The sequence below is a fragment of the Uloborus diversus genome, unplaced genomic scaffold (genome assembly GCF_026930045.1).
Source record: "Uloborus diversus isolate 005 unplaced genomic scaffold, Udiv.v.3.1 scaffold_397, whole genome shotgun sequence".
Classification (NCBI taxonomy): domain Eukaryota; kingdom Metazoa; phylum Arthropoda; class Arachnida; order Araneae; family Uloboridae; genus Uloborus; species Uloborus diversus.
The window spans coordinates 82,580-108,406 of record NW_026558568.1 but is presented as its reverse complement, the minus strand read 5'-3'; the positions used below and the strand labels follow the sequence as shown (position 1 = coordinate 108,406).

The following is a 25,827-nucleotide window of genomic DNA, read 5'->3' as shown; positions in this document are numbered from 1 at the left end:
GATTCAAAGATTTCATTTATTTATTAATACAAAAGTGAACTAAACTAGATATGTTATGTATATATTAATAAGCGTAAAATTACTGACAAAAAAAGTAAATAAAATAAAATTCAGTCACCCATTCAGCACCTAATTTTTTGATATATCACACTCTTAAAGAGTATGTACTTTTGTTTAACATTTTTAAATTTCATGATTTTTATTTACAAAAAATAAATTTTATTTCTTTGCCTCTTAACAAAGTTAGTACACATCAAAATCCGATTCCCACACATGATGCAAAGAAATTGCAATTTTCAAAATGAAGACTTCAAAAACATAAAAACAGCATATAAAATAATTTAATTCCCTAAAGTTATTTTTGAATTGCATTATGAAGGCCTACAACACACATATTATTAATACCTATCAACATAACTGTAGCAAACCTACTATTCAGCATTTAACTTTTTGACATTTTGACACTCATAACAAAGACGGAATTTTGCTCAAAAATTTTGAATTATGATTTTAATAAAAATTAAAAGAAATTTCATTCATTTGTCTCCTAACAAAGTTCAATTAACATCAAAAATAAGTAAAATTTGATTCTCCTTTCGGATTCAAAGCGATCACATTTTTCAGAATGAAGGCATCAAGAGCATAAAAAAGACAAATAAAAAAAAAATTATCACAGTAAAATAACTTTAGTATTGCATTTTAACAGGTCTGCATAATGAATATTATTACTAATTACCAACATATTTGCCAAAAATTTGGTACTAAGGGGAAAAATCAGAAGTGGGGTGGTAAAGGCATAACGGACAGTACCAGATTTCAGGTATTTAAAAAAAAACCAAAAAAAAAAAATACTGGAATTCTAGTGTACCACTGGAACTCTCTGATAGAGGCATTTGACTTAAATAGAGTTCAAAACATGCATTTTTTTTTAAAATAGAGAAGCACTTTTGTTAGTGCTAACATACTTTTGTTTGGCTAACAAAAGTATGGAGTGCATACATAAATTATAATAGGCCACATTCGGTCGGATCATTTCCATCTTACCGTGAATGATATGCTATGTACAACTAAATTCACTGTTAATTCATTAAAAAAATGAAGTTTTAAAGTAGATCTTAATGCAGTCAGTAAATTTTACAGCAACAAAATAATCAAGTGCGGAACCAGTAGCACTACTGCAAAGATCTGTATTTATTGTGAATTTTTGCTTCATTGTGATACAATAAGTAGGAACCAAATCAGTAAAGATATTTATGATTTTTTATGAGACTTTTTTTTCGATTTTGGCATTGGTTTTTATTATGTATCATTATTGTAAATCGTATTTACATCTATTTCAGTTCTGTGACTATTCATTTAGTACTTACAATCTGCTTACAATTTAGAATTTACAGGTAAAAGTTTGTTTTGGACAATTTATTCATGATCTACATATAGTCCATTAGTTTCCGAGGGAAGAGGTTAACCATGTTGTTACTAGTTCCATATTTATTCTGAATTTTTGAAATGTACATCAAGGTCTTTTAAAAACTCAAACATGTCTTCCAAACTTTGTTTACCTAGCACAAACCCTTCAAGGTAATGGGACTTAATTTTATTGCCAAAGTAGCAGATGAATAGAAGGAATACAATCTAGTTCTTTTCTAATACTTTCATCATATACACTAAAGTACTACATACTTTCACGAATGTTAATTTGCAAGTTGCATCTCCATTTTCTTCAGTAATAATCATTTCTCCATACTGATCAGCCCATCGTTGAGTGCTGAACAAGTTGTGAACACATGTAGTAACTTTATTCCATTGATAGTGATCATTTGTTCTAGGTAAAAAAAATACATATATTTCAATCAAAAACAAGCATTTTAAAATATATTGTGAAAAAACACAAGTTTAGAAACTGTAATCAAAACATTTGAATGGGTAAAATACATGTATTACAGAGTAGTTGGATCATTCCAACATGATAAACATAACACTCAGAGACACTGTTTTGCTGCATAACAAGAGTTATGAACATTTAATATTCATTTACTGGGTTTTTTTCAGAGTTTGGTGAAAGAATAGAACTTCGGTGTTATATTTCATACAAAAAAACACAGTATAAATCACAGTAATCAAACACAGTATAACATTCAGAGACTCTGTATCGCTGCATAAAAAGAGTTCTGAACGTTTAATAAACATTTACTGGGTTTTTTTTTTCAGAGTTTGATGAAAGAATAGAACTTCTGTGTTATACTTCATACAAAAAACACAGTATAAATCACATATTTTAGTTTTTGAAAATAAATTACTACACTGTGAGGAACAGGACATTTTCACACCCTTGAATTTGCAACATGAAATTTAGCTCTCAATTTCTCCAAAGTTTAGGCAGTTATTATTGTAAAAACAATGTATTGCATCATTTTCATTCCTAAACTTCATTTTCCAAGCATAATAATACACATTTTCGCTCATAATGTAATAGGGAAGAATACTTTTTCAAAATCTGACATGTGATGAAGGTACCCCTGATGAATGCAACTCTAAAGATGGAACATTTTAGAAAACGACCCACTTAGTTTTTTTGACATGTACGTGTCTAAATATTAATTAATAAAAAAGCACTCTCTCTGATACTTTTTCATAAAATTAACACTTCTATCAACACCATGAATAAAATGCTTTTTTATGTGCTTTGTGCAAAATTCATTTTTCTTTCCTCTGTTTTGAAGTGAAACATTTCAGATTTGAACTTCTAATCCCAAACCTTTTTGTGTGGCGGAAGTGAGGTAGTTGTTTTTTAATTGCTGCAAAATTAACGAAAAGTTTGAAGTAATGAATTTCGTTTTGATAATAAAATTAGCAATTTAACTTTAAGGCTGAACTTAAGTAAGCATATATTTGTGGATTTTGGTCACTTTAAAAGTTTCAAAAATTGCAGGTTTTGTAGGATTTTTTTGATTTACATGTCAAGTCATCAGTTTAAGAGCGTAACCACATTGCTAAGGTTTAGCCTGGAATTTAGTTTGTTAATTTTTATTACCAAAATTAACTTTATTATTACTATTATTTTTCATTGTTTTTGGTAACAATCGAGAAGCGGATTTTGGGTAATTTTTATTTTTCTCAATGTTTAGAATCTATTCTTTTACTTCCTTTTACAAAAAAGGAAGTATTGTATCCGTGAAAATATTTTCACTCAAAAATTGACCTTAATTTCCATTTTACTCACGCCCGAATGAATGTTGAGTTTTTTCTCCACTCGACCACACCTGGATAAGTGCCTAAGATTGTATAGAAATACAAAATATCCATTTTGATGATTCCCGAGTTAATTACAACGAGTTTTCTCGTCTGTATGCATGTATGTGCGTATGTATGTCGCATAACTCAAGGACGGTATGTCCTAGAAAGTTGAAATTTGATACGTAGACTCCTAGTGGGGTCTAGTTGTGCACCTCCCCTTTTGGTTGCATTTGGGTGTTTCTAAAGGGGTCTTTTGCCCCTTTTTGGGGAGGTTTTACATAAATTTTGTTTTGTCATTTAATAACCATACTTTTTGATTTAGACTTTAGTTATTTCTTTATTACTACAGTTACACTTTAGATAACCCATAAAGAAATTCATTTTGTAACTCTCCTGGTGCTGCTTGTCAGTCTCTCGCTGTATAAAATTTGACCCTCTCTTTTGAAAGATTTAACCTTGTTAAAGTGTGAGTACCCTCTCTTTTTATCTTAATAAGTTCCTAACAAAGAGTATGTAAAAAAAATTCAGATTTTTTTCAGAATTTTTATTTTTTTAAAAAATGTGATTGGAAAATGTCAGGATTTTGGAGAATCACCCATATATATTTCAAAATACATGTCCAGTGAGAAAAGTAGTATAAATAAATTATTAAGAACTTACTTTGGTAGGTATACATGGATAGTTCCTAAAGGCAAGACTTCCATTGACTTCCCCCAAAATTTTGTTTTAATCCTCATATCTGAAACAGCATACACAAAATTAGTGTAAACTTCTTTCAACATTTTCACATATGATTTTTGGTCTTTAATTTTTCACATTCCAAATATATTCATATTTTTGAATCAGATATGGAATAAATAAAAGATGCAAAATTATTGTAAATTGCTGAAAATTACCTTGCTGAAAAATGAAATTTTGCGATTCTGCATGGCAAACAGAGACAGGTGGGTGATGGCTAACCTGTTTAACATGAAAGAATAAAAAACATTATGGCATTATAACAATTTTTTTGTTCCAGAATGTTTCCAATACAAATGTCTTTCAGGAAATTTTCAACACATATATATCTGTTTTACAACCGCTTTAAAGGTAAATCTGAAAATGCCCCGACAAAAAACCTCTACATTTGAAACTCTTTCAACTCACAAGTATAGTGTATTCTACCATGCTAACAGCTAATAATATAACTGCAAAAGATTAATTTTATGCCAATGAAGAATAATTCAACTTTCAGAAGTAAAAATATCAAATTTTTGTGAAAAAAACACTGGTTAAATTCTCAAAAATAAAATGGGACGTAAAATATTACATTTATGTTCCTAAAAATAAAAAATAATAATAAAACTTATAGGAACAATTGATGAGATTAAAGAATAGAAGTTAAATCTTAAAATAAGCGAGGTTTTGCAGAATTGGAGGAAGCTAATAAGAATTGAAACATTTGATTTTAAACAGAAATAATTTTTTTGTAAGTAAAAAAACTCAATTTTTTTTTTTTTTTTTACAAAAACTATTTTAAACCAAACACTAGAGCTTAAATTATTTCCCATCATTATTTTTAGCATTTCTGCTGAAAAAAAATTAGTAACTTATCTTTAAGAATGGAATTTAAAAACATAACATATGCAACTTGATTAGGGTGTATTCAAGAAACCTTTTTTCAGAAATTTAAAATCTTAAGTTGCTAAAAAGTTGCCCCTACACACCTTTGTGTATCATTTTTTTTCATTCAAATAAAAAATATTTAAGCACATCACACAAGACCTAAATTTTTTATTTTTCACGAAAAACTCATTTTTTCTACATATTTTTTTCAAAATTAGGGATTTTTTTTTTAAATTTCAAATTGACTGATATAAGCAATGAAGTTGAACATTAAAGTTAAAAAAAAAAAAAACCCTTAAGCTCTTTTGCAGTGGTGTATCTTGCTCAGGTGTCACCAAAGGTAGAAATGTATAGTTTTAATTTTGTGGAACTAATTCTATGACATCTTTTTTTTTAAATGGAAGCAATATTTTTTTTAAATTTTAGTTCATTTAAAAAGAAAAAAAAAAGTTTTACTTAAAACTGTACACCTCGCTCATTTTTAAACCTTACTTGCTGCATTCAGAGAGAATTAAAAAGTTTAAAAGCAAAATTAAAACTACACTAAGCATAAAAAATAACTTCAGATCAACTATACTATTAGATTGAACATTTGTCAATAAAATCAAAATATGAAGTTCATAATATTTTTTTTTGATATTCATCTTTATCTCTTTCTTAGTAGAATATTCAGTTGCATGTTGACATACTAGTCAACAAGCTAAATAACAAACAGGAGCTATGTTTCCACATTTTGAAAATTTGCAATCTACTTTTCCAAAATCCAGTCTGCAGTGACTCACTTGTTTCCCAAAGCATTGAATGTTTTCAGAGATATTTGACATTTTGAACATTTTTATATTATTGTTTTATTGTTTACCTTCAGAAGAAGGGCACAGCAGCCCCCAAGAAGCATGTTTGAGGTATCAGAAAACGCTCCCTTTCTTGAAATTGCTGCCCCAATAAAAAAAAATATAGTAAGCTGAAATTCGTATCGCTCATTAGAAAACCACGACAAAAAATAATTTAAAGATTATGCACATTATCTGTAAGTCCCTGTTTACAGCTTTAGAACCATTATAATTTAATATAATTTATAATTTAATTACTTTATAATTTAATTACTTACTTGTACAAATCTAGAAATTCTCAATACACAACTGCAATCTTTTTGCCCAAATAGCATTGTTAACTTTATAAAGGCAGTTGATTTCTTTGATAACGTCAAGTTTTCCCCCATGTAACACTTACAATGACCAACAAGCATGAGTGCAAGTATGGCGAGGTGGTCAAGACTAAAAATATTTTGAGTCCTCCCCAGCCCCCCCCCCCAACTGCCCACAAGAATTCAAAATTATTGACTCATTTTGGCATACTTTAAAATGCAAAACCCAGAACCATTCTTTACCACCATTTTCTCTCTTTAACATTTTCCCATTATGTCTATGAAGAATTTGAAATTAATCTTTGAAACACTGCACAAATGACCTGTGCATTTCTATTCCACGACATTTTCTCCATTACACATGCCCTACAAAGTTCTACAGTTTATTAATAAAGGTATTTTTATTATTTAATGCTGCTCCATTATTTTCATAACCACCTATGTGTTACATATAGAAATATATATCTTACATTTAACAGGTTATTAGTTGTTACTAAAAGATTTGCAATTTTATTTTATTTCTCATGAAAAAATGTATTATTTACGCAACATAATATGTGAACCATAACATTTCACAAGAAAGTAAATTTGAAAAGAAAACAGTCAATTTTAATCACTTTTATAAATACATATTAATCATTAGTGAATTGATCATTCAAGGGTGAAGACACTAACTCAAAACAATGTTTTTGAAAACTCATAGAGAGATAGAAAAGCAAATATAAAGTAATACTTGTTCTGCTATGAATTGAAATCCTTTATCTTCTCTAATGCATTCAAATGTTTCTCCCAAAACGGGGTTAAAAGGTTTATGACCAGCTCTATGATATGATGAGCTGTATGCAGATACTGCAAAGGCAGCTATATACACCTGAAAAGCAGAAGGAAAATAAATCGAAAACAATAATACATGATTATTTAGAAATTTGAGTGCACTAAAAGGAACAAGAGCAAAGCATACCATTCTTTCATACTGATCAACAGTTTCTGCAGCTTTATCAAGAAGCTCACTGTATTCTAATTCTTCACAAAGTCGCTACAAAATAAATAGAAAATTGAGCCTATTATTTAAGTATTGATATCTATACACACACACACATGTATAAATGAGTGATTTTCAAATGCATTGACACAATAGGTTCGACACAATTTGAAAATTTTTGTTGGTATCAACATTAAAACTTTCCAAGGGATAAATTCCTTACAACTTCTAACTTTTTAACAAGGTGGTTATTTGTAAGTTAATTTGCTTAGATTTTAGAAATTCCAAAAAACTTCTTGGCAAGTCACCGTTCTTATCATAAGTGTTACCTTTATAAAATATTCTATAATTTCTTTTCTAAAAATAAAAATTGTAACAAATTTTGATTGAACTATCTTAAATACTCAATAAGTCAAAATGGTATAAATATTTATTCAATTAAGAAATTTTAAGCATTAGTAAAACTTTTTCTCATGAGTGTAACTTTGTTTCCAAAATAAAGAGTAAAGTTTACGATAAAAACATTAATTAATACATGAAATGTTTTCATTGCAATTAGCATGAATAGCTAAAAAATTTCAATATTGAAACCAATTTTTAAAGATCAAAGAAAAAGTTTATTAATACTAATGCTGAATTTTAGCTATAGTAACACTCATGAGAGATGACCTCAATGAAATAATTTATTGCAGATGTTTGGCTGTAACTCCTATAAAATGGTAGTTAGTTGAATACCATGTCTAAAGAATTAGAGTTTTTCCTAAACAACGCACACAAATTTCAATTTTGCAAACATTAACTTTGTGTTAGTGTTCAATCTTCAATTTTTAATACATGTGAATTTATTATACAGTGAAACTTCGATAAGTCAAAGTTGTGGGGAATGCGAAAAAAATTCGAGTTATCGAAAATTCGGCTCATTGAATTTGAAAAGAAAACGATAGAATAAAATACCACATTTTCTTAATATGAGCAAAAAGGAGATAGAATAACGTATCTGAGATAATATTATTAACTCAAAGCAACAGTAAGGATATCTTACTGTTATTCCTGGGATTAGAGGCCTTACTGTTGCTCTGGGATGGTGATATATATACTTGACATAATTAATGTACACTATAACTCTATAAATTCAAGAGTTTGTATAAGTTGGAAAACAAATTTATAATTTTATGTAGGATATAACAATTTTTGCATACCAAAAAATTTATTTAAAAAAAATCTCACATTAAACATTGCTTTGAACAAAAATTTGTTCATTCATTAATAGTCCTAGGATACTTTTAAAGCATCAAGAGGGAGTCGAGAGCATTCCGACGGGATCCTGTAATAATTCACAATATACATTTGCTACTTTCTTGCACTGTTTTTTACTTCCTGTTACAAAGTAAAGGGAGTATTGTATTTGCGAAAAAAATTTCACCAAAAAATTGACCTTAATTTTTATTTTGCTTTCCCCCAAATGAATATTAAATTTTTTTTCTCAACTCGACCAAACTTGGATATATGCCTAAGAACGTATAGACACCCAAAACATCCATTTTGACGATGCCCAAATGAATTACCAGTTTTCTCATGACGTCTGTTTGTACGTATGTCTGTGTGCATGTGCATATGTATCTCACATAACTCAAAAGCGGTATATCCTAGAAAGTTGAAATTTGGTACATAGACTCCTAGTCGGGTCTAGTTGTGCACCTCTCCTTTTGGTTGCATTCGGATGTTCCAAAGGGGGGGGGGGGTCTTTTACACCTTTTTAGGGGGAAATCATTGTTAATTTCAATGCAAACTCAAGTGGTGTTATAATTTGCAAAACTTGACGATATATCACCAAGCTTATTGCCGCCAAGTTTTGTCGCCAACTTGGCGAAAAATTTGGGCATTCTTTTTTAAATTTTTAAATCTGGTTTTAATTTGGCAAATATTGGTAATAATTAAAGAGTTAACCACTGAATCACATTAAAATTGCCAATAATGGAGAAATAAATTAGTGTAAAACGTTTTTTTGCTTTGATTCGCAAGAAACAAGGGGTGAAAATAATTAGTGCTTCCTTGCTTACTTCAAGGCGCTATTACATCATTAAATTGGCATAAAAGGAAGTCATGTGATGCACACATCAGCTGGTTTTTTCGTGTATCGCCAATGGAAACACGTTTTTTTTTTTTTTGATTGCTTAAAACTATTGCAAACTTGGAGGCAAATTTCAATGAAATTTCCTTCTTTTCTGAGCCACAGTAGAATCAACTCAACTTTTCTTGGAAGTTTAGTTTAAAATTTTAAATTTTCTCGGAGCCTATTTTAAAGTTCTATCCCAAACGTTCAGGAGTCAATTAAGCGAACCGCAAACATTCGCTTTCTATTGCAACGAAGGAAGAAAACTTGTCTTGGAAAGACCAGCAGCTGTGTAGTTCATCACAAAATTCTAAATATAGTTCTTCCATTCAGTAACCCCCCATCCTCCTCTCCCCCTTTACACAAAAAGTGGAATTTGTCCATAACCTCGAATATATGCACCCAGTGGCGTAGCTGCAGTTTCTGCCGCCCGGGGCGGCTCCTTATTTTGCCACTCTTTTTCGTAGAAATCGTAGGATATCTTTGATGATCTTAGGGGGGGGGGGTGCATAACGTCATCAAAAATGTAATGAAATCAGATTCTCTAGCCTGGAAATGTTAAAAATTCAAGTTCTATAAACGCGACTTTAGGCTTTGTTTAATAACAACAGGAGCATGTGGGGTGGAGGAGGCTAACTCCCAAAATCCATCTCAAAATGTAAGTGCATTTTTGGACATTTTTGAGGATTAAGTTTTTGTTAGGCTCTCTTGTGGAAATCAGCGAAATTTTAAGCTGTCTGTAGTGACATTTGAGAAAGTGCACGGATATGATATGTCGTTCGCCGGCGATTTTTCGAAATTGAAACTTCAAAAACACAATATCAGCTGTCAGAGAATGGTTTGGAGACATTAGATGAAATGGCTATTTTAGGAATCTTTCTAGGAACATTTTTAAAATTTAAGTTTTAAAAACGAAATTTTAGACCATCTTTGTGGAACATGTGAGTTGTGTGTTTAAGGAATCTTCCTCAAAAAATTTTCGAAACTTAAACTTTAAAAACATATTTAAAGCTATCTTTGATCATGTGTTAGTGGAAGAGCTACGTTTTTGCTCGACTGCTATCCTCAGAAATTTATTAACATTGAAGTTTTAAAGACATAATTTAAAGCTGTACTTTGAGACGTTAAAAGAGGGTGTGGATGATGTCTTTCGGTAATTTTCCAAAACCGAAGGTCTAAAACTGTACAATTAGACTATGTTAAGTGGCGTTAGAAAAAAGAGAATTCGGGAGCTCTGTCCGAAAATTTTTCGCCACTTGGAAAGACTTTCTGAAGTTATCTTTGGTGATAAATAGGGAAAGAGAAGTGTGGTTGCTCAAAAACCGTTCTTTAGGCTATGTGGATTGTGGACTAAGTCAAAGGAGAAGAAGAGATAAGCAGCTCTCTCATCCGAAAGTTTAATTGAAGTCCTTAAAATGTAGTTTCAACTTATCTTTGGTGACACTAAGAAGGGATTGGATATTGGGGTGTCTCCCCCAGAAATTTTCCACTCTGATGAATATCAGCATTCACATAGCAAAGACATGGATGAAAGACCAAAACGTTTCGGTAAATCACCTGTGAATGTTGATTTTCCAATTTAGATCTTTTTCAGTGTCAAATATACTACAGGTTTATGTACGTATGTGTGTTCGTAAATTAAAAAAAATAATGAGAGCTTGCTTAATTTCACATGAGTGGAAAAATTTGCATTTGTAAATATTAGAGCAGATCAAATGTGATACATCAAATTGTGGATTGGTAGTTTAAAAAAAATAAAGACAGGTCCAATTGAAAATTCAAAATTCTCAGCTTGACTTATTTACACTCTTATCTAGGTGATAATATAAAACACTACATCTGTTGAAAGGTAACCTAAAGAAAGTTTTGCATATTTTTCATTCGAAGTTCTTTCTGATAAAGTGATTTGATGTGCGTTTATATGGTATCCAAAGAATAACCTGACAGAACTTCATGTAAACTTCCAAAGTTAATGTAAACTATTCAAAACTGTACAAAAATCCTGGGGGCGGGGAGCTTGGGAAAAAGTCCTTATGATAGAATTGGAAAAATATTTGAAAAGAACTGAACTTTTTTTTGAAAAAATTGTTACAGGGTAACACATACAGAAAAACATTTCCCTTGTTATTACATACTATTTTTTAGAACTAATTTCTTTCATTTTCTGAAAATTAAAAAAAAAAAAAAATAGAAATGTGACATTAAATTTGACATGAAATAATTGGAAATCTACCGTAAAAAACAATGAAGTATTGAAGTAATATGAAAAGAGAAAATTGTATTATTATTATATTTTTCTTGGAGCAAACAGAACTATTAACACTTATTTTACTCATTTTCTTCTTTTTTTCCCAATAAGAAGAAGTCATTTAAGAAGCCTTTGAGCAATCCTATAATTGTTGAAAATGCACCACTCAAGGAAAAACCACAAGATTCCTTTTATGGATGATGCATTTTCTGAGATTTTAAAACTTCCTATTTGTCTGTTATGGCAAAATGTGTATTTTAAAAACCTGTTAGCCAAAATAACAAAAGCAAGTTTTAGTTTTTTCTAAGATTTTGTTAGATGCTCAATTTTTTGTGAAAATTAAAGGTTCATGGCTCCCCTATTTTCATATCATTTCCTGTGGCCCCCTTGATTTGTTTCGTGGCCTAGAGAGAGGCCATTTGGCTCTGGTGGAGAAACCCTGGTGTAAACTAACATTCTCTCATACTATTCTAATCCTCTTTGATAGCAATATTTCTCCCCTGAAAAACTAAACAACGTTCACCCATCACATTGTACAAATTCAATAATGAAATGGAACTGTTTACAACATTTAAATGTTAAGAAATCTAATAAAATTATTAAAATTAATAAAAGCCAAAATCTATAAGGGTAATTTCAAGTCAAATCGCCTAATGCCGTGTGCCGTCAGGTTTCAGCTTTTCTACATCATTTTTTTACGAATAGATATCTATGAGAAAAGCCCAAATAATCTTTTTTAGATTTTTTGAATGAAAATTACACTTTGGAAGTTTTTTTTTTTTTTTTCAAAAATTTGATTTTTGATCATTTTTCGGAGTCACCATTTTGACATGAATTCAGAAAATCTCTCTAATTTCTTTATTTTTTAACCAATTAAGCTGAATTTTGTATCAATTTCAAGCTAATGTTTTTCTCTTTCAGTGTGAATGACAGAAAGTACTCTATGAAAAGTTAGGTGTTGCCACTCTTTATCTAAAGTCAGTTTTTATGTTTTTTCAATTGGGAGATTAAATAAGTTATACCTCTGGAGAACCACATTCATAAACTTCAGTTATGTCAAAAAAAAAAAAAAAAAAAAGGCAAAATAATTCCATTAAAAATATTTTTTATACTATTCTTCAAATTATTATTCTTAATATTTAGTACACTTTCAATCCAAAGTGTTTTTTTTTCTCAAATTTATTTATTTATTTTTGCGAAGTCTGAAACGGAGGTTTTTGCACAATTCTTTTCAAAAGTAAACAGTTTTTTAGCGATTACCTATTGATACAAATCCTTTGAGAGTCCAGTATTAATTGTTCTGAAGAGTTTTTGACCTTTTTTAAGATTAAAAGGGATTTAAAGTAATAGAAAACTTGTATTGTATTTTCTGCAAAACAAACTATATATTTTTATTTTAAAACAACAAAAAACACCCTTCTACTTTTTTCTACATAGCAAGAGAATGATTTAAATATGCTACAAAAAAAAAAAAAAAAGAAAAAAAGATGCAGATCGTAGCTGGGTATTTAATCTCCCAATTGAAAAAACATAAAAACTGACTTAAGATAAAGAGTGGCAACACCTAACTGTTCATAGAATACTTTCTGTCGTTCATACTGAAGGAGAAAAATATTAACTTGAAATTGATACCGAATTCAGCTTAATTGGTTGAAAAATAAAGAAATTAGAGAGATTTTCTAAATTCATGCCAAAACAGTGACTCCAAAAAATGATCAAAAATGGAATTTTTGGGAAAAATTCTCCAAAGCGTAATTTTCATTAAAAAAATCTAAAAAAATTAATTTGGGCTTTTCTCATAGATATCTATTCGTAAAAAAAGAATGGAAAAAATCGGAGACAAGACGGCACAGCCGACTATTTTTTTAGGCGATTTTGATGTGGAATGATCCATAACAAAATAAATTCTTTATGGTACACAAGTTCATTACCTGCAGCACACATAATGGCTCATTTAATGTAACAGGCATGCTAACTTTACAAAGATCTTTTCCAATGTTTTTGAACAAGAGATTACATAGGCTAAAATCTCCTGTATCAGGTTTAGGAGCAGGAAGCTTAGAACGCCTCCCTGTATTACAGGTTGGCAAAGCAGGCACTTCAGTAACTAGAAAAAAAAAACATTCAAAAATGAAAAATTTAACAAATAAGTGGGAGAGAACAAATTACTAAATGAAAGTTTTCTTTCTCAAGGGAATGACAATAAATATCACACTTTTTGAAACGTATCTAATCCCCCCCCCTTCTTCGTCACAAAGTGACACACTTCACCTTAACCCACACTCTTAGTACATGTCATGCTAGATCACATAATCAAGATATTGTTATTAAATATTTTATTTTAACCAAAATGGTGTGACATCATACTCTTTCCAACTCTCTTCCTCTCACTTGCCAAAAACTCATTAAAATCCACCCTGTAAGATAAGGCATTATTTGAAGATAACCCCCAATATTATTTCTTGATTTCTTATAAATTAACATTAAAAAAGTTAATTCTAACAAAAAGCACTGCAACAGAAAAGATAAGAAACTTTAATTTGAATTTTGTCATTTTGAATTCAAATTACGTTTTTTGCAATCATGAGTGTGTGTGTATGTGTGTAGGCATGAGTGTGTGGGTAGTTGTGTGTATGAGTGTTTGTGTGCATGGGGACAGGGTATGTGTATGTGAGCATATGTGTTTGCGTCTGTGTGCATGCATGAATGTGTGTATTTGTTTGTATGTGTAGGTGTCTGTATGTATGCGTGTGTGTATGTGTTGTGTGTGTATGTATTTGTGTATGTGTGTGGGGGTATATGTGTGTATGGTGGTGTTTGTGTATGTGTGTGTGTAGGTGGTGCTGGCAGAGGGTGGCGCCGCACACCGGTGCGAAATAAAATGATAGCACGCCAAAAACAGTCAAATGAAAGCAATAAGCAATCGTGATTGCTCAAAAAAACATTTGCAGAACAAAATGCTCAAAACATCACTCCAATTAATATGATTTATCCTTACAACTACTACTCTCTGTTTCTTTCCAGTCAGCCAATTTGTAACCAAAAAGTAAAATTTTCCCTCCTATTCCTAAATCAGGTGGTTTGTTGAGAAGAGCAACATGTGGTACCTTGTCGGAAGCTTTTTGAAAATTGATATAAACAACATCTACACAATTTTTGCACCTAAAGCCATAGTAACCTTGCCATAGGAATGCAATAAATTAATAGCACACAATTTACCTTCCTGAAACCATTCTGCCAACTAGTCAACAGACTATTAGTCTCTAAGAAATTCATAATTTTAAATTGGAAATATGATAAAGCGCTAGATTGCAAGAACGTACATCAGTGGAGTGGCGAAGGTGTCCTGGACTGTCCCGAAGTAAATTTAAAACTACTTGCTGTGAATACTGGCAGGTAAATGGCAGTATCTGCAGAAATGAGCTTTCGAGATAGTTGAAGAAATGCGTGGTGGATTCAATACTAACAACAGGAAAATGTTGGAATTAGACGGGGTTTTTTTGCGTTTTTTTTGGCGGAAACCAAATAAGCGAGTTTGCACATACAATAGATGACAAAAACGAAAAAAAAAAAAAAAAGAAAGAAAGAAAAATTAATTTGAATTTTGATATCTTGAATTCAAATTATGTTTTTCACAATCACGAGTGTGTGTATGTAGGCGTGTGTGTTTGTGTGTGGGGGGTATGTGTGTTTGTGTGTAGGGGGTATGTGTATGTGTGTGTAGGCATGTGTGTTTGTGTCTGTGTGCTGGCATAAGTGTGTAGGTAGTTATGTATATGAATGTGTGTGTGGGGAGGGGGGTGTATGTGTGTGTAGGCATATGTATTTGTGTCTGTGTGCAGGCATGAATGTGTGTGTATGTGTGTGTAGGTATATGTGTTTGTGTATTTGTGTGTGTAGGATATTGACGCAACTTGCAGACGGCTTTCGCTAGAGGAGCAGCATCGTGAGGACTTGGTCGATGGTGATGGTGCGGAGGGTGGCGGTGGGAAAATAAAATCAAAGGACATCAAAACAGTCAAGTGAGAACAATAAGCAATCGTGATTGCTCGAAAAGAAAAGAAAAGAAAAGAAAAATGAAAAATTTGCAGTTATTGCCCTTTACCTGCACACAACAGAATAAGGATTGTAATATTTTCAAGCTTAAATTAGAAAATTCTCATATTATTCGGCTTCAGACCCTCCTAAATTAAATATTTATTTATGCTCCTGTTAGGCTGACCTTGCTTTATTGAAACAACATGTGTTTGAACCAGAAGACAGCAGATAAATTCGTTGTTAAGAAATTATGTGAAAAATTATTTTGATAATTTTTTAATGTCTGAAACAATTTCATGTATTATTGCTCAAAAATATGGTATTTTGTTGTAAAGAATGGTACGTCTGCATATTTAAGGATTTGCTTTGCTTATTATCCATACTATCACGATTATCTCGATTACCTTTCCTGAAACCATACTGCAAACTAGTCAACAGACTATTTGCCTCCAAGAAATTCATAATCTTGATTTTGATCAAAGTGTCAAAAATTTTACAAACCACTGAAGTCAGACTTAGATGTCTATAATTCCCAGTATTACCTTTAGACCCTTTCTTGAAGATCAGCATTATGTTAGCCAGCTTCCAGTCCTCTTGGCACTGTCCCCAAGTTCTAAGAAGCATTGTAAATATTTAAAACATCCAATAACTCCTCTGAAGATTCAACTAAAATTTTTGGATGAATATTATCAGGCCCCGAAGCTTTAGTTAGTTTAATTGTTTTTATGTGAAATGAAACCTCATCCCTTCAAAACACAAAATTCTCAAGTCCTATAATATCTTGTGTATTGCTAGTGTCAACTGTTGAGATACAGTTATTGTTAAAACCACTGGATAAATATGCAATATGCCTATCATTTTAAATTAACTTTCCATGCTCATCGACCAATGGACCAATTTGACTATTTCAAACTTTCCCAGAATTGGTGTAAGCAAAAAAAAAACCTTTTAGGATTCCTGTCAATATAATCAATCTGCTAGCCTTTGCTCCAATTCCCTTTTCAGAATCTGTACCAAATACTTAAAATTACACCTTGCCTGTTTCCATTTAACCAGTTTCCTTAAACCGACGAAAATGGCTTGCTAATAATTTAGAGCTTCTGTAAACTCTATGGGGAACCACATGGGCCAAATTTTGGAATTAACACCTTTGCTCCTAAAGGGAATATAGTCCCCATCTGTTTTTGCTAGTCTTTCCTTAAATTATGTTCATTGCAGATCTACATCCTTATTTTCCAATCCTGACAAAAATACTTCCTTCAAGCTCTGCCTAATTCAACAAAATCAGTATCTCTGAGATCGGTTATTCCAATAACATCCAACTTCTCAATTAGGATTTTCAATTCTTCTATCTTGTTCCTAATACTGTAAGCATTGGAATAGAAAACTTTAAGCATGCCCAAATTGCTTTTATTTAGCACCCTGAAATTTCTTAAATTACAAATATTTAAACTACTTACTTTTTTTTGACACCCACCCAAACAATTATTATCCTTCTGATATCTGATTCTTGAACCATGTCCCCTATCCAAACTATGTTTTTGACTCTGAAGGCCTTCAAAATTAAACCACCAACCATTTTGATCCCTGTAGAGCTCAGATGTAGGCCATATACATTATTTCAATCCCAAACCATAAATATCCAAAAATTTAATGCTCAATATTTAAAGAAACCTCAAATTATTTCATGGTGGAAGGGATTTCTCATCCTAGGCAGAAGGGAAAAATAAGGGTCAATATGTTTTAATTCACTACTACATAATATAGTTGGTTCAGGATCAGAAATTTATAATCAATGACTTAGAAAACGCGTTCTAATGTACACTAAAAATAAATAATATTTAGAAATCAATGTAAAAATATTTCATAAATTATGTAGCACACATAGGAGTTTACTTTTAAAACGGATTATATCCACTTTTGGGAAAAAACATTTTTTTTTATCGTTTTCCGTATGTCTAGTACCATTCTCTATCGCGACTCATGAATTTCTTTCTTTACGAAGTGGTTTATATCTACTGTTAAAAGATGCGTAAATATTGGTTTTACCACCTAAACGGTGTATATCCATCCCCTTATTTCTCGCCAGGTCTTTTACAGCAGAGTGAAACTTATCCCTTATTTGCCGGTATCCACGCATTCACTTTCATATCAAAAGAGCACACATCCAAATTTGACTTTGTCACTTCTAATTCAAAAGTAGTTCACAAATAAAATAGCTTAGGGAGGCACTGACCGAGGAATTCCAATCAAGCATGATACCTGTCCGTATTAAGAGGTCTCAGCACCTTGTGCTTTGTGCAACTCTGTTATCAGTTAGGCAAGGGCAACCTCAAATTGTGATTACTAAATTGATATTAAATAATTGATATTAGTATGAAATTGTGATTAATTAATGATTAAATTGTGATTAATTGAAAAATTGTGATCTATTAATATCTACAACGTTATTATTTGAATCAGCTTGGGTGGTTTCATTGTACATACTGGATTGGTCAATTTTTTTTTTGTTTGTTGAGATGTTCGATGAAAAGAATAAAGTAAGTAGGAAGGAATAAAGTAGAGTTAATATATATATATATATACATATATAAAATGTTTAATATTTTGTTTCAATTTTAAAGTTTATTTCTGAAGAAAATGTGTGTTTCTTTGCATAAGTGATGATATCCACTGTTTTACACCAAAATGGAATATATCCAAATTAAATTGGCAATTTAGGTCTGATAAAATTGTGGAAAAAATCCTAGTCTTTTGCCAATAGCCACTTGTTATTCTACTAAAAGATTGTGAAAAATTCGAAATTCTACCAGCATTTGTGCGTAAAACTTTTTTTCGTTTAGCTAAAAAATATAAAACTGGATATAATCCGTTTTGAAAGTAAACTCCTCACATAATGGTGTTATTTACAATGAACAAATTTTGTTTACAACAATCATTTAAATACTTACCACTAGGAATTGGTGTGTATTCAGTCCCTTCATCCGATGCATCACTTAAAAAGCTGCCACCTTCTTCTTCTGACATTGAGCCCTACAAAATTAAAATAATGTAACGGTTACCAAAAGTGGACAAAGGAAATTGCATCAGAATGACTGTGGTAATAGCAGGACCACTAAACAGAATATTAAAGGGAGGTAAGCATTATGCTATGCGTTCAGTGGTTAATAGTGAAACCTGTTGGCGGAAGAAATAATCAAAAGTAAAAATGTGCCGTAGGTAGATGCGCCCTGGTCCTGAAGAATGAATGGGAGTATGTTTTTTTACTTGGAAAAAGAGAGGCTATTGCAGATATCTAGCAGTGAATAAGAACTGTCAAAGGAGAGCACTTTTTAGGTCAAACAGCAGTGAACACTTGATATCCAAGTTTTTGACTGCGATGGCAAATGCTATCACACAGACATGCCAAGATTGAGTCAAACAAACATCTTGACTAACGATTTAAACATATTCAATTGAAAAAAAAATTGCACACCAGCCACACAGTTCTAATATGTGTCACCATGCAACACCCTCATCTTTAAACCACTTTTAAGAGCATTGCATGGGTAACTTTTCCATTCAAAGCATGAAATGAAGGAAACCGTTCAGAACTTCGGCAAAAATCAACTACAATATTTCTTCAGCAATACCTGTAGCCTGCTACCAAAGCAAAGAAACCTATGCTACAATGCCAATGGTGATTTCTTTTGATTTTAAGAAAGGCATATTTTTATTACACTTTTCACTCGGAAAACACTTATCTTATAACAATTCCCCCCCCCATATATATATATATATATATATATATATATTTATATATATATATACAGTTGGCTCTCTGTTTAACAATGCTCTATTTAATGACTTTCTCTATTTAACAACGGCTTTTCTCGGTCCCAGATGGTCCCCTACAGTGTTAAAAGCATTCTATTTAAGGACACTTCCTACTTAAGGACGATTTTTTTAATGGTCCCTTGAAAGTCGTTAAACAGACAGCCAATTATATATACATATACATATATATATACATATACAGTTGGCTCTCTGTTTAAGGACTTTCACGGGACCACAAAAAATCGTCCTTAAGTAGAAAACGTCCTTAAATAGAATGCTTTTAACACTACAGTAGACCATCTGGGACCGTGAAAAGCCGTCTCGTTAAATAGAGAAAGTCCTTAAATAGAGCATCGTTAAAAAGAAAGCCAACTGCATGTATATACTTATCCTTACTTTTCTAATCTAACTTAAATAAAAAGATTGGGACTTAAGACTATAAGTGTGTGCGTGTGTGAAGTATAACGAAATTATATTATTGCAGTAAGGCCACCTAAGCTATGAAGGTCTGTTGGGATCTATCCTGAAAATTGCCAATGTAATTTCTGATCCACTTTTCATTTTTAGTATTATTTTTTTTATCATTTTTATTTCCTCTCCAGGGTTTTTTTCAACTCCGGGTTTTTTTCAACTCCAGGTTTTTTCAACTCCATGTTTTACAAATCAAGGTTCTGCTGCTGCCGTGTCTTAACTGCATGTTTTCCTGGCACCTGCATATCATTTCTTTATTCATAGGTCTATATTCTGATTGTTTCTTCCTTTTGATGGTTCGCCTGAAAATGCTTTCGTTCATTATTTTTCAGATATGTTTTCCTGTTCAGTTTTCCTCCAAGGCTCTCGGGGATGGTCACGAGTTATTGGGACCTTCCCTCTTGCTAAACAGAAAGGGCCTTGTGTGTTGGCATAAAATATTATTTTATTTTATTTATTCTCGGTCCACGGCCGATAATTAAAAAAAAATATTTTAAAGTTGAATATTGTTACCTACTTTTAGCCCAGTCTGGTAAAAAGTGTAATTCAACTAGTTGGTGCTGACACTTCAATCAGTGTTTTCTCCATGCCATAATTAATGGCGACTGTTTTCTTAATCCACTGCAGATTGCATGTTTCGATGTGTCGATTTGGAGAAAGTTGAGTTGTGACATGATGATTTGAATTTAATTCCACTTGATTAAGACTGCACGTTCCATGGAGGGAGTACAAAAATTCGCGGCAGTGGAATAAACAAATAAGTTGTAGTTGAAGTTAATATCATGACGTCATCAAGGCATGCAATCTCATTGGTTGATGGAATATATATATTGAGGTGAATGGCAACACTCTCGCTCTCTTCTCTCCGATCCCCGGTTGTTTTGATTTTATCGTGAGGCCTAGTTCGGCTCGCGTGTGGGGTGGTTTTTCCCCGTTATGCCAGCGGGAGTCTGTGGCATGTAACTGGTGATGCATTAATCACGTAGTTTTCAAGTTTTGGAATTTCAAGTCCTGGTAATGAAATGAGTCCAGGTGAAGAAGTGCTTATTTTGTGTCCGGCAATTTGATATTGCCGGGGGAAACGAGTTCTATGAGTTTTTCTGGATAAGTTCACTGACTCTTCCCACGTGGTTTTCCTGTCAAGATAAGTGTTGCGTTCCCGAAGTTTAATCCGGTCGACTTTGCGTGTTCCTGCGATTGTCAACTTAGGACTGACCTGTGACTTCATCTACAGACTGGTGACATTTTATCCTTTATTATATGGGACTCATTTGTTGTGATATTTTGGGGGTCTTTTTTGCGGGGATGTTTACTATACTTTCTAGTCATATTTAAATAAATGAATTTTTCTGAAATATGCTTTTTGCTTGTCTCCAACTTGACATTTCACGGCCATTTAATGCTAGCTTAGTTTAAATTTCTGAAACAGAATATTGGATATTTAAACTTAACTATAATTATGCCAACATTGTGAACTTAGAGACTGGTCCTCCCCTTGAGAAAGTGTCAGTCCCTGGTTCACCTTTTTTCCTTTTGGTGTTCTTGCTTTTTGCATCTTCAATTTTATTTAGATTGTTTCATGAATATGTTTGTACTGTTTTTGTTTCTAGCAGCTGTGCGCTGGCATTACGGTACACTTTAGTTTCTATAGCATATATATATATATATATATATATATATATATATATATATATATATATATATATATATATATATATATATATAGCCATATATAGCTAGCCTAATACTAGTTCTTTATAGTATTCAATAAACTATCAATTTCATTTAATTAGAATATCAGTCATTAATAGGACCAAAAACCAAGGCCATCATTTTCAAGTTTTCTGGAGGGAGGGCAAAGGGTACATACTCAAAAGACAATATTGAAAAAACAACAATACATACACAAATATGTATTTACATTATGTTAAAGTAATTTGGCCGGATGCTCTGAATAACAATCATTACAAAACCTCATAATTAGAGTAAAAGTACAAAGTAGATTTTTGATTCAGTGACAGGAAATACATTTGAGTTTATGCAAGAGCAAATTCTGACTGTGTGTAAAATATGATTGTTTGAGCTTTGCCCAAATCAACTTATATTGTACAAAAGCCATTCAGAAAGATGATGAATTCTGGTTTTTCCAAGTTCTTCAATTTCCTGTAACTTGCAAAGTGACAGGAGATAGTACAGAATTACTTCTGTTTTAAATTAAATGACCACTTCTCGAAATCAAGTCTTTTTTGTTTAAAAGATAGAGTGAATCCCTTAAAAAAACGCCTACTGAAGATCAACTGCATCATTCTCCAAGCTCGAAAGAGAAACTTCCTTTCAATTTTGCCTAAGCGCTGCAAAATCAGCATTCCTGAAATTGGGTACAAATCTGAAACTTTCATTTCAGTAAACTTCAAAATTGACCAGAACCTAATAGAGTTGTAACCACTATTTCCAATATGATCCCTTGTCCTCAACCTCTGAATATAACTTCCGTCATTATAAAAAATTAAACCTAAAACTGCATCATGCCAAGTACCTAGGGTAACAATTTGATCTAAGAAGCAATTGCCAATTTCTTTCAAAAAATTCTCTTCTCTGCCATTTCTAGGGCAAAAAAAAATGTTCCAAATAAGTCCTGGGAAGTTGAAATCCCCCATTACAATGACTGATCCCTCTCTAGCCATGTCCCTAATGACACAATACTTCTTATCTTGATCCTGGTTGGTATTAGGTAACCTGTAAATATTTCCCAAACAATCATTTTCAATTCATCCATCTTATTCCTGATACCATGAGCATTGCAATACAAAAAATTTAGTTCATCCAAATTACTTTTAGATTTCTCAATTAACTATTTATGAAGCTGTAACTGCTATTAGATGCTTTACCTACCCTATTAAGACCTTTCACATAAAAGCGTGATGCTGCCTGATCACAGATAAATACTTCCCATCCATTACCATTGAATTTTCAAATGTAATTTTGAAAAAATGTTTTTTTTTTTTTTTTAACTATACGCAACATAAATAAATTTAAAAAGCAATTCACATACCTCAGACGAAGTACTGCAATTTGAAAAATTTTCAGCAGCATCAAAGAATTCAGAAGCCGACAGGACAGAAGAGCTTTCATGAGACAAGGAGGGCTGTAGAGGTTGATGAATGAGCTGTAAAAAGGTGACCACACAACACAATATTCAAACATTTAAATTGAGCTTAATTAAAGCTTAAATCTCTCAGCAGAAATTTTCATTTACCACTTCAGACCAACAGGTTTCAGAATGCTAAACAATGCAGAATATTTCTTCTTCTATGTATCTGTCTGTTAAACTACATTTAATTTGAAGCTTTTTTTTAAAAAAAACAAGAATTGTTTTTGAGTTTACATACACAGTAAGCATTAAAAGTGAAATATGAAACAGCTTGCTCTTTTAAATGCTTATATTGATAAAAGTATATATTTCACCAAAAGTAATTTTCCGAATTTCAAGTTTTTCTCTCATCTTTAACAGATATGAAAAAAAAAAAAAAATTACTCACTAATATAATGCTCTAAAGCAAAATGATCAGAAATGTTGTAGTTTCAGGCAAGTAAAAAAAAAATCAAGCAACAGATCAATTTTTAATATTTCTGATAAAAATAGAAAAATTAGTAATTTTTATATTTAATTAAGATTACTATTTATCATAAGCACTGATTCATTTATTTTTACTATAATCTGAATTCAAATACAATTGAAATCGCTTAACAAAATGGTTAAAAAAATCACTGCAGAAAATGAATGTTTTGTGATTTTCCGTTTATTTCACTTTGTTAGAAATCATGTTAGATCAGGTGTATTAAAATGAACAGTTTGCTTAAGACAGGGTGCCCACCTAGGGGGGTCATAGTGCAGACTGCGCCATATAAATTTTTAAGAGGGATGTTATGAGGGGTATTTTTTATTTTTTGGGGGACTCTTGCTTTTGGGAGGGTCTTTGCAAGATTTAGGGGGTGGTATTAGGGGGTGCTGCTTAAGTGCCCCCTGCTTAAGATGAACAAATATTTCTGACCTCTTTGTTGCAAATTTTCACCATTGAACAAAATGTTCTTTTTAACAAATTGTTCAGCATTTTGTATCATGTATTGAGAAACATAAATCAAATACTTTCATATGGAGAATACAACTTATACACCTTTTTACCTGTGTGCAATTTTAATTTGATTGGCGATAAAACTATTTATCTGTTCCTTTTTTTTTTCAGATTTTCTTAGGTACTCCAGCTAAACATGTTTGCTCACTGAAAATGATCACGCTCTACTTTATGCCCTTTACTTGCATTTAGTCTTTTGTTAAAGGTCCAGAAAAGGTAAGAAGGCACTTTATTTCATTTCATAAATCAATAATTCATGAGTACGTTTTGGTCCATGGAAGAAATAATTCATCAATCGTTGGTGATATTTATTTTAAATAAATTAAAAAAAAAATACTACTATCCAAACTTTCTTGGGCAATATAAAACAGAGCAGATCCTCTGCAAAATGTTAGGAAAAGGGATAACAAGAGAAGCCTTGTCAGTTGTGAGAGATAAAAAAATTGCAAAAAGAAAAAAAAAAGTAAAAAAAAATGGAAAATTTAGTAAGTTCAAAAGGTGAAAGGAAAAGGATCAATCTGAAAGACACAAAAATAGCACACATAAACAGAGAAGAGAATCTAATTCATTCTCATGTAATACTATGAATAAAACCAATTTTGGTCAGAAGCGATTGTGGAGCTTACCACCTCATTTAATAAGGTAAAAACTCATACTTACAAAGGTAATCAAAAAAGAAAACGATTTACAGTTTTAGTAGGTGCTAACATGATTAGTACAAAGAATTTGACAATTACAGCTGTTGGAAAATCAAAATAGCCTAGATGTTTGCATAATGTGAAGTTAATATCATGTGAATATGAAAGCAACAAACACATATGGGTGGCTATTCTAATTCAAACATTCGATTTTGTAGCACATTCGAAAGAGCATATTGAGAGTTTTGACCCACAAAATATGTGCCCTCCTTTCTTCCTTTAGTCTTAAAGTCTATCGAAATCATAAGAGAAGTCTCCAAATTTAAAGACTTGGCAAGAAAATAAAAACACAGGATTTCACCATTCTCATCACATGCAAGACATCTCATAGCCATTTTTGGTCATCTGTTGAATTAATGCCATTACTTGTGTGTACTAAATTAAAGAATCAACATCAAGCTTATTTAGGGGACAGTAGAGAGTTTATCCAGAGAAACGACAACCTTACAACGAAAATTAAACTTAAATTTTTTCATTTCATCTGTGTTAATACATTTCAGAATTTTACTATATTTTAACTGTGTTTTACTTAACTAACTGAAGTGAACTCTTATTAATGAAATATGCTGTAAATATTTCTTAATGATGTAGGAGAATGAAAATGAATAAGCACAAAAAGCAGGCTAATTTGAGCTCATATAAAGAAAATAAAATGAATAGTCTTCGATGTTGAAATAAAATGGTCATGGGTTATGGTATGAGTTCCTATTTTATGAAAAAGTTATTACATTAAAAGTCATTGCACAAAAGTTAATCTATCAAGTTTTAATGTCTGACAACTGTTAAGAAAAATATTTAATTTTTAATTTAAAAAAATGAGTTTTTGGAATATTTGATAAACATGTTTTGAATTCAATACAAATAGGGAAAGGTCCCAATGGCACAGTCTATGCTCTAACCCCCTTCACTTTCCCCTTTGATAATCACCACTGAATAAAGAATTGATGTAAAACATCTTTCACACACTTTGGTGATGACCAAAAATGGGTATGAGCCGTCTTGTCAGATGTAGACGTTGAATTCACACTGTAGGTTCCTTTTCTCAACGAAACTCACTAAATTTGGCAACTTTACTCAAAATATTAGCAGACTTTAAGACCATATACTTCGACAATGAGGCCACGAGGGTACATAACTTGTGAGTTTGTAAACATGTTTTACTATGCTTTTTCAAATGCTACCTATATGGATTTTTTCACATTTCCTTGATCGTGCAGTTTCCTGGTTAATATGAATGATATGGCTCAGGTAAAGTAACTGTTTGTTTGTGAACTTATTTTTAAGTCTCTAAATTAGCTAAAGGGATATTTATAATAGGGAAAAAATGAACAATAGTTCATACATA

General features: G+C 31.6%; 1 protein-coding gene across 1 annotated transcript in view; it reads right to left on the bottom strand.

Annotated features, from left to right (window-relative positions):
* Nucleotides 1-25,827, bottom strand: part of LOC129233415 (oxysterol-binding protein-related protein 3-like) — a 56,179-nt gene that overhangs the window by 5,256 nt on the left and 25,096 nt on the right. The window contains 8 exon segments of the mRNA XM_054867445.1: nucleotides 1,681-1,822; nucleotides 3,895-3,973; nucleotides 4,131-4,194; nucleotides 6,717-6,854; nucleotides 6,945-7,019; nucleotides 13,258-13,433; nucleotides 18,316-18,397; nucleotides 22,704-22,817. Coding sequence (XP_054723420.1) covers nucleotides 1,681-1,822; nucleotides 3,895-3,973; nucleotides 4,131-4,194; nucleotides 6,717-6,854; nucleotides 6,945-7,019; nucleotides 13,258-13,433; nucleotides 18,316-18,397; nucleotides 22,704-22,817 — 870 coding nt within the window.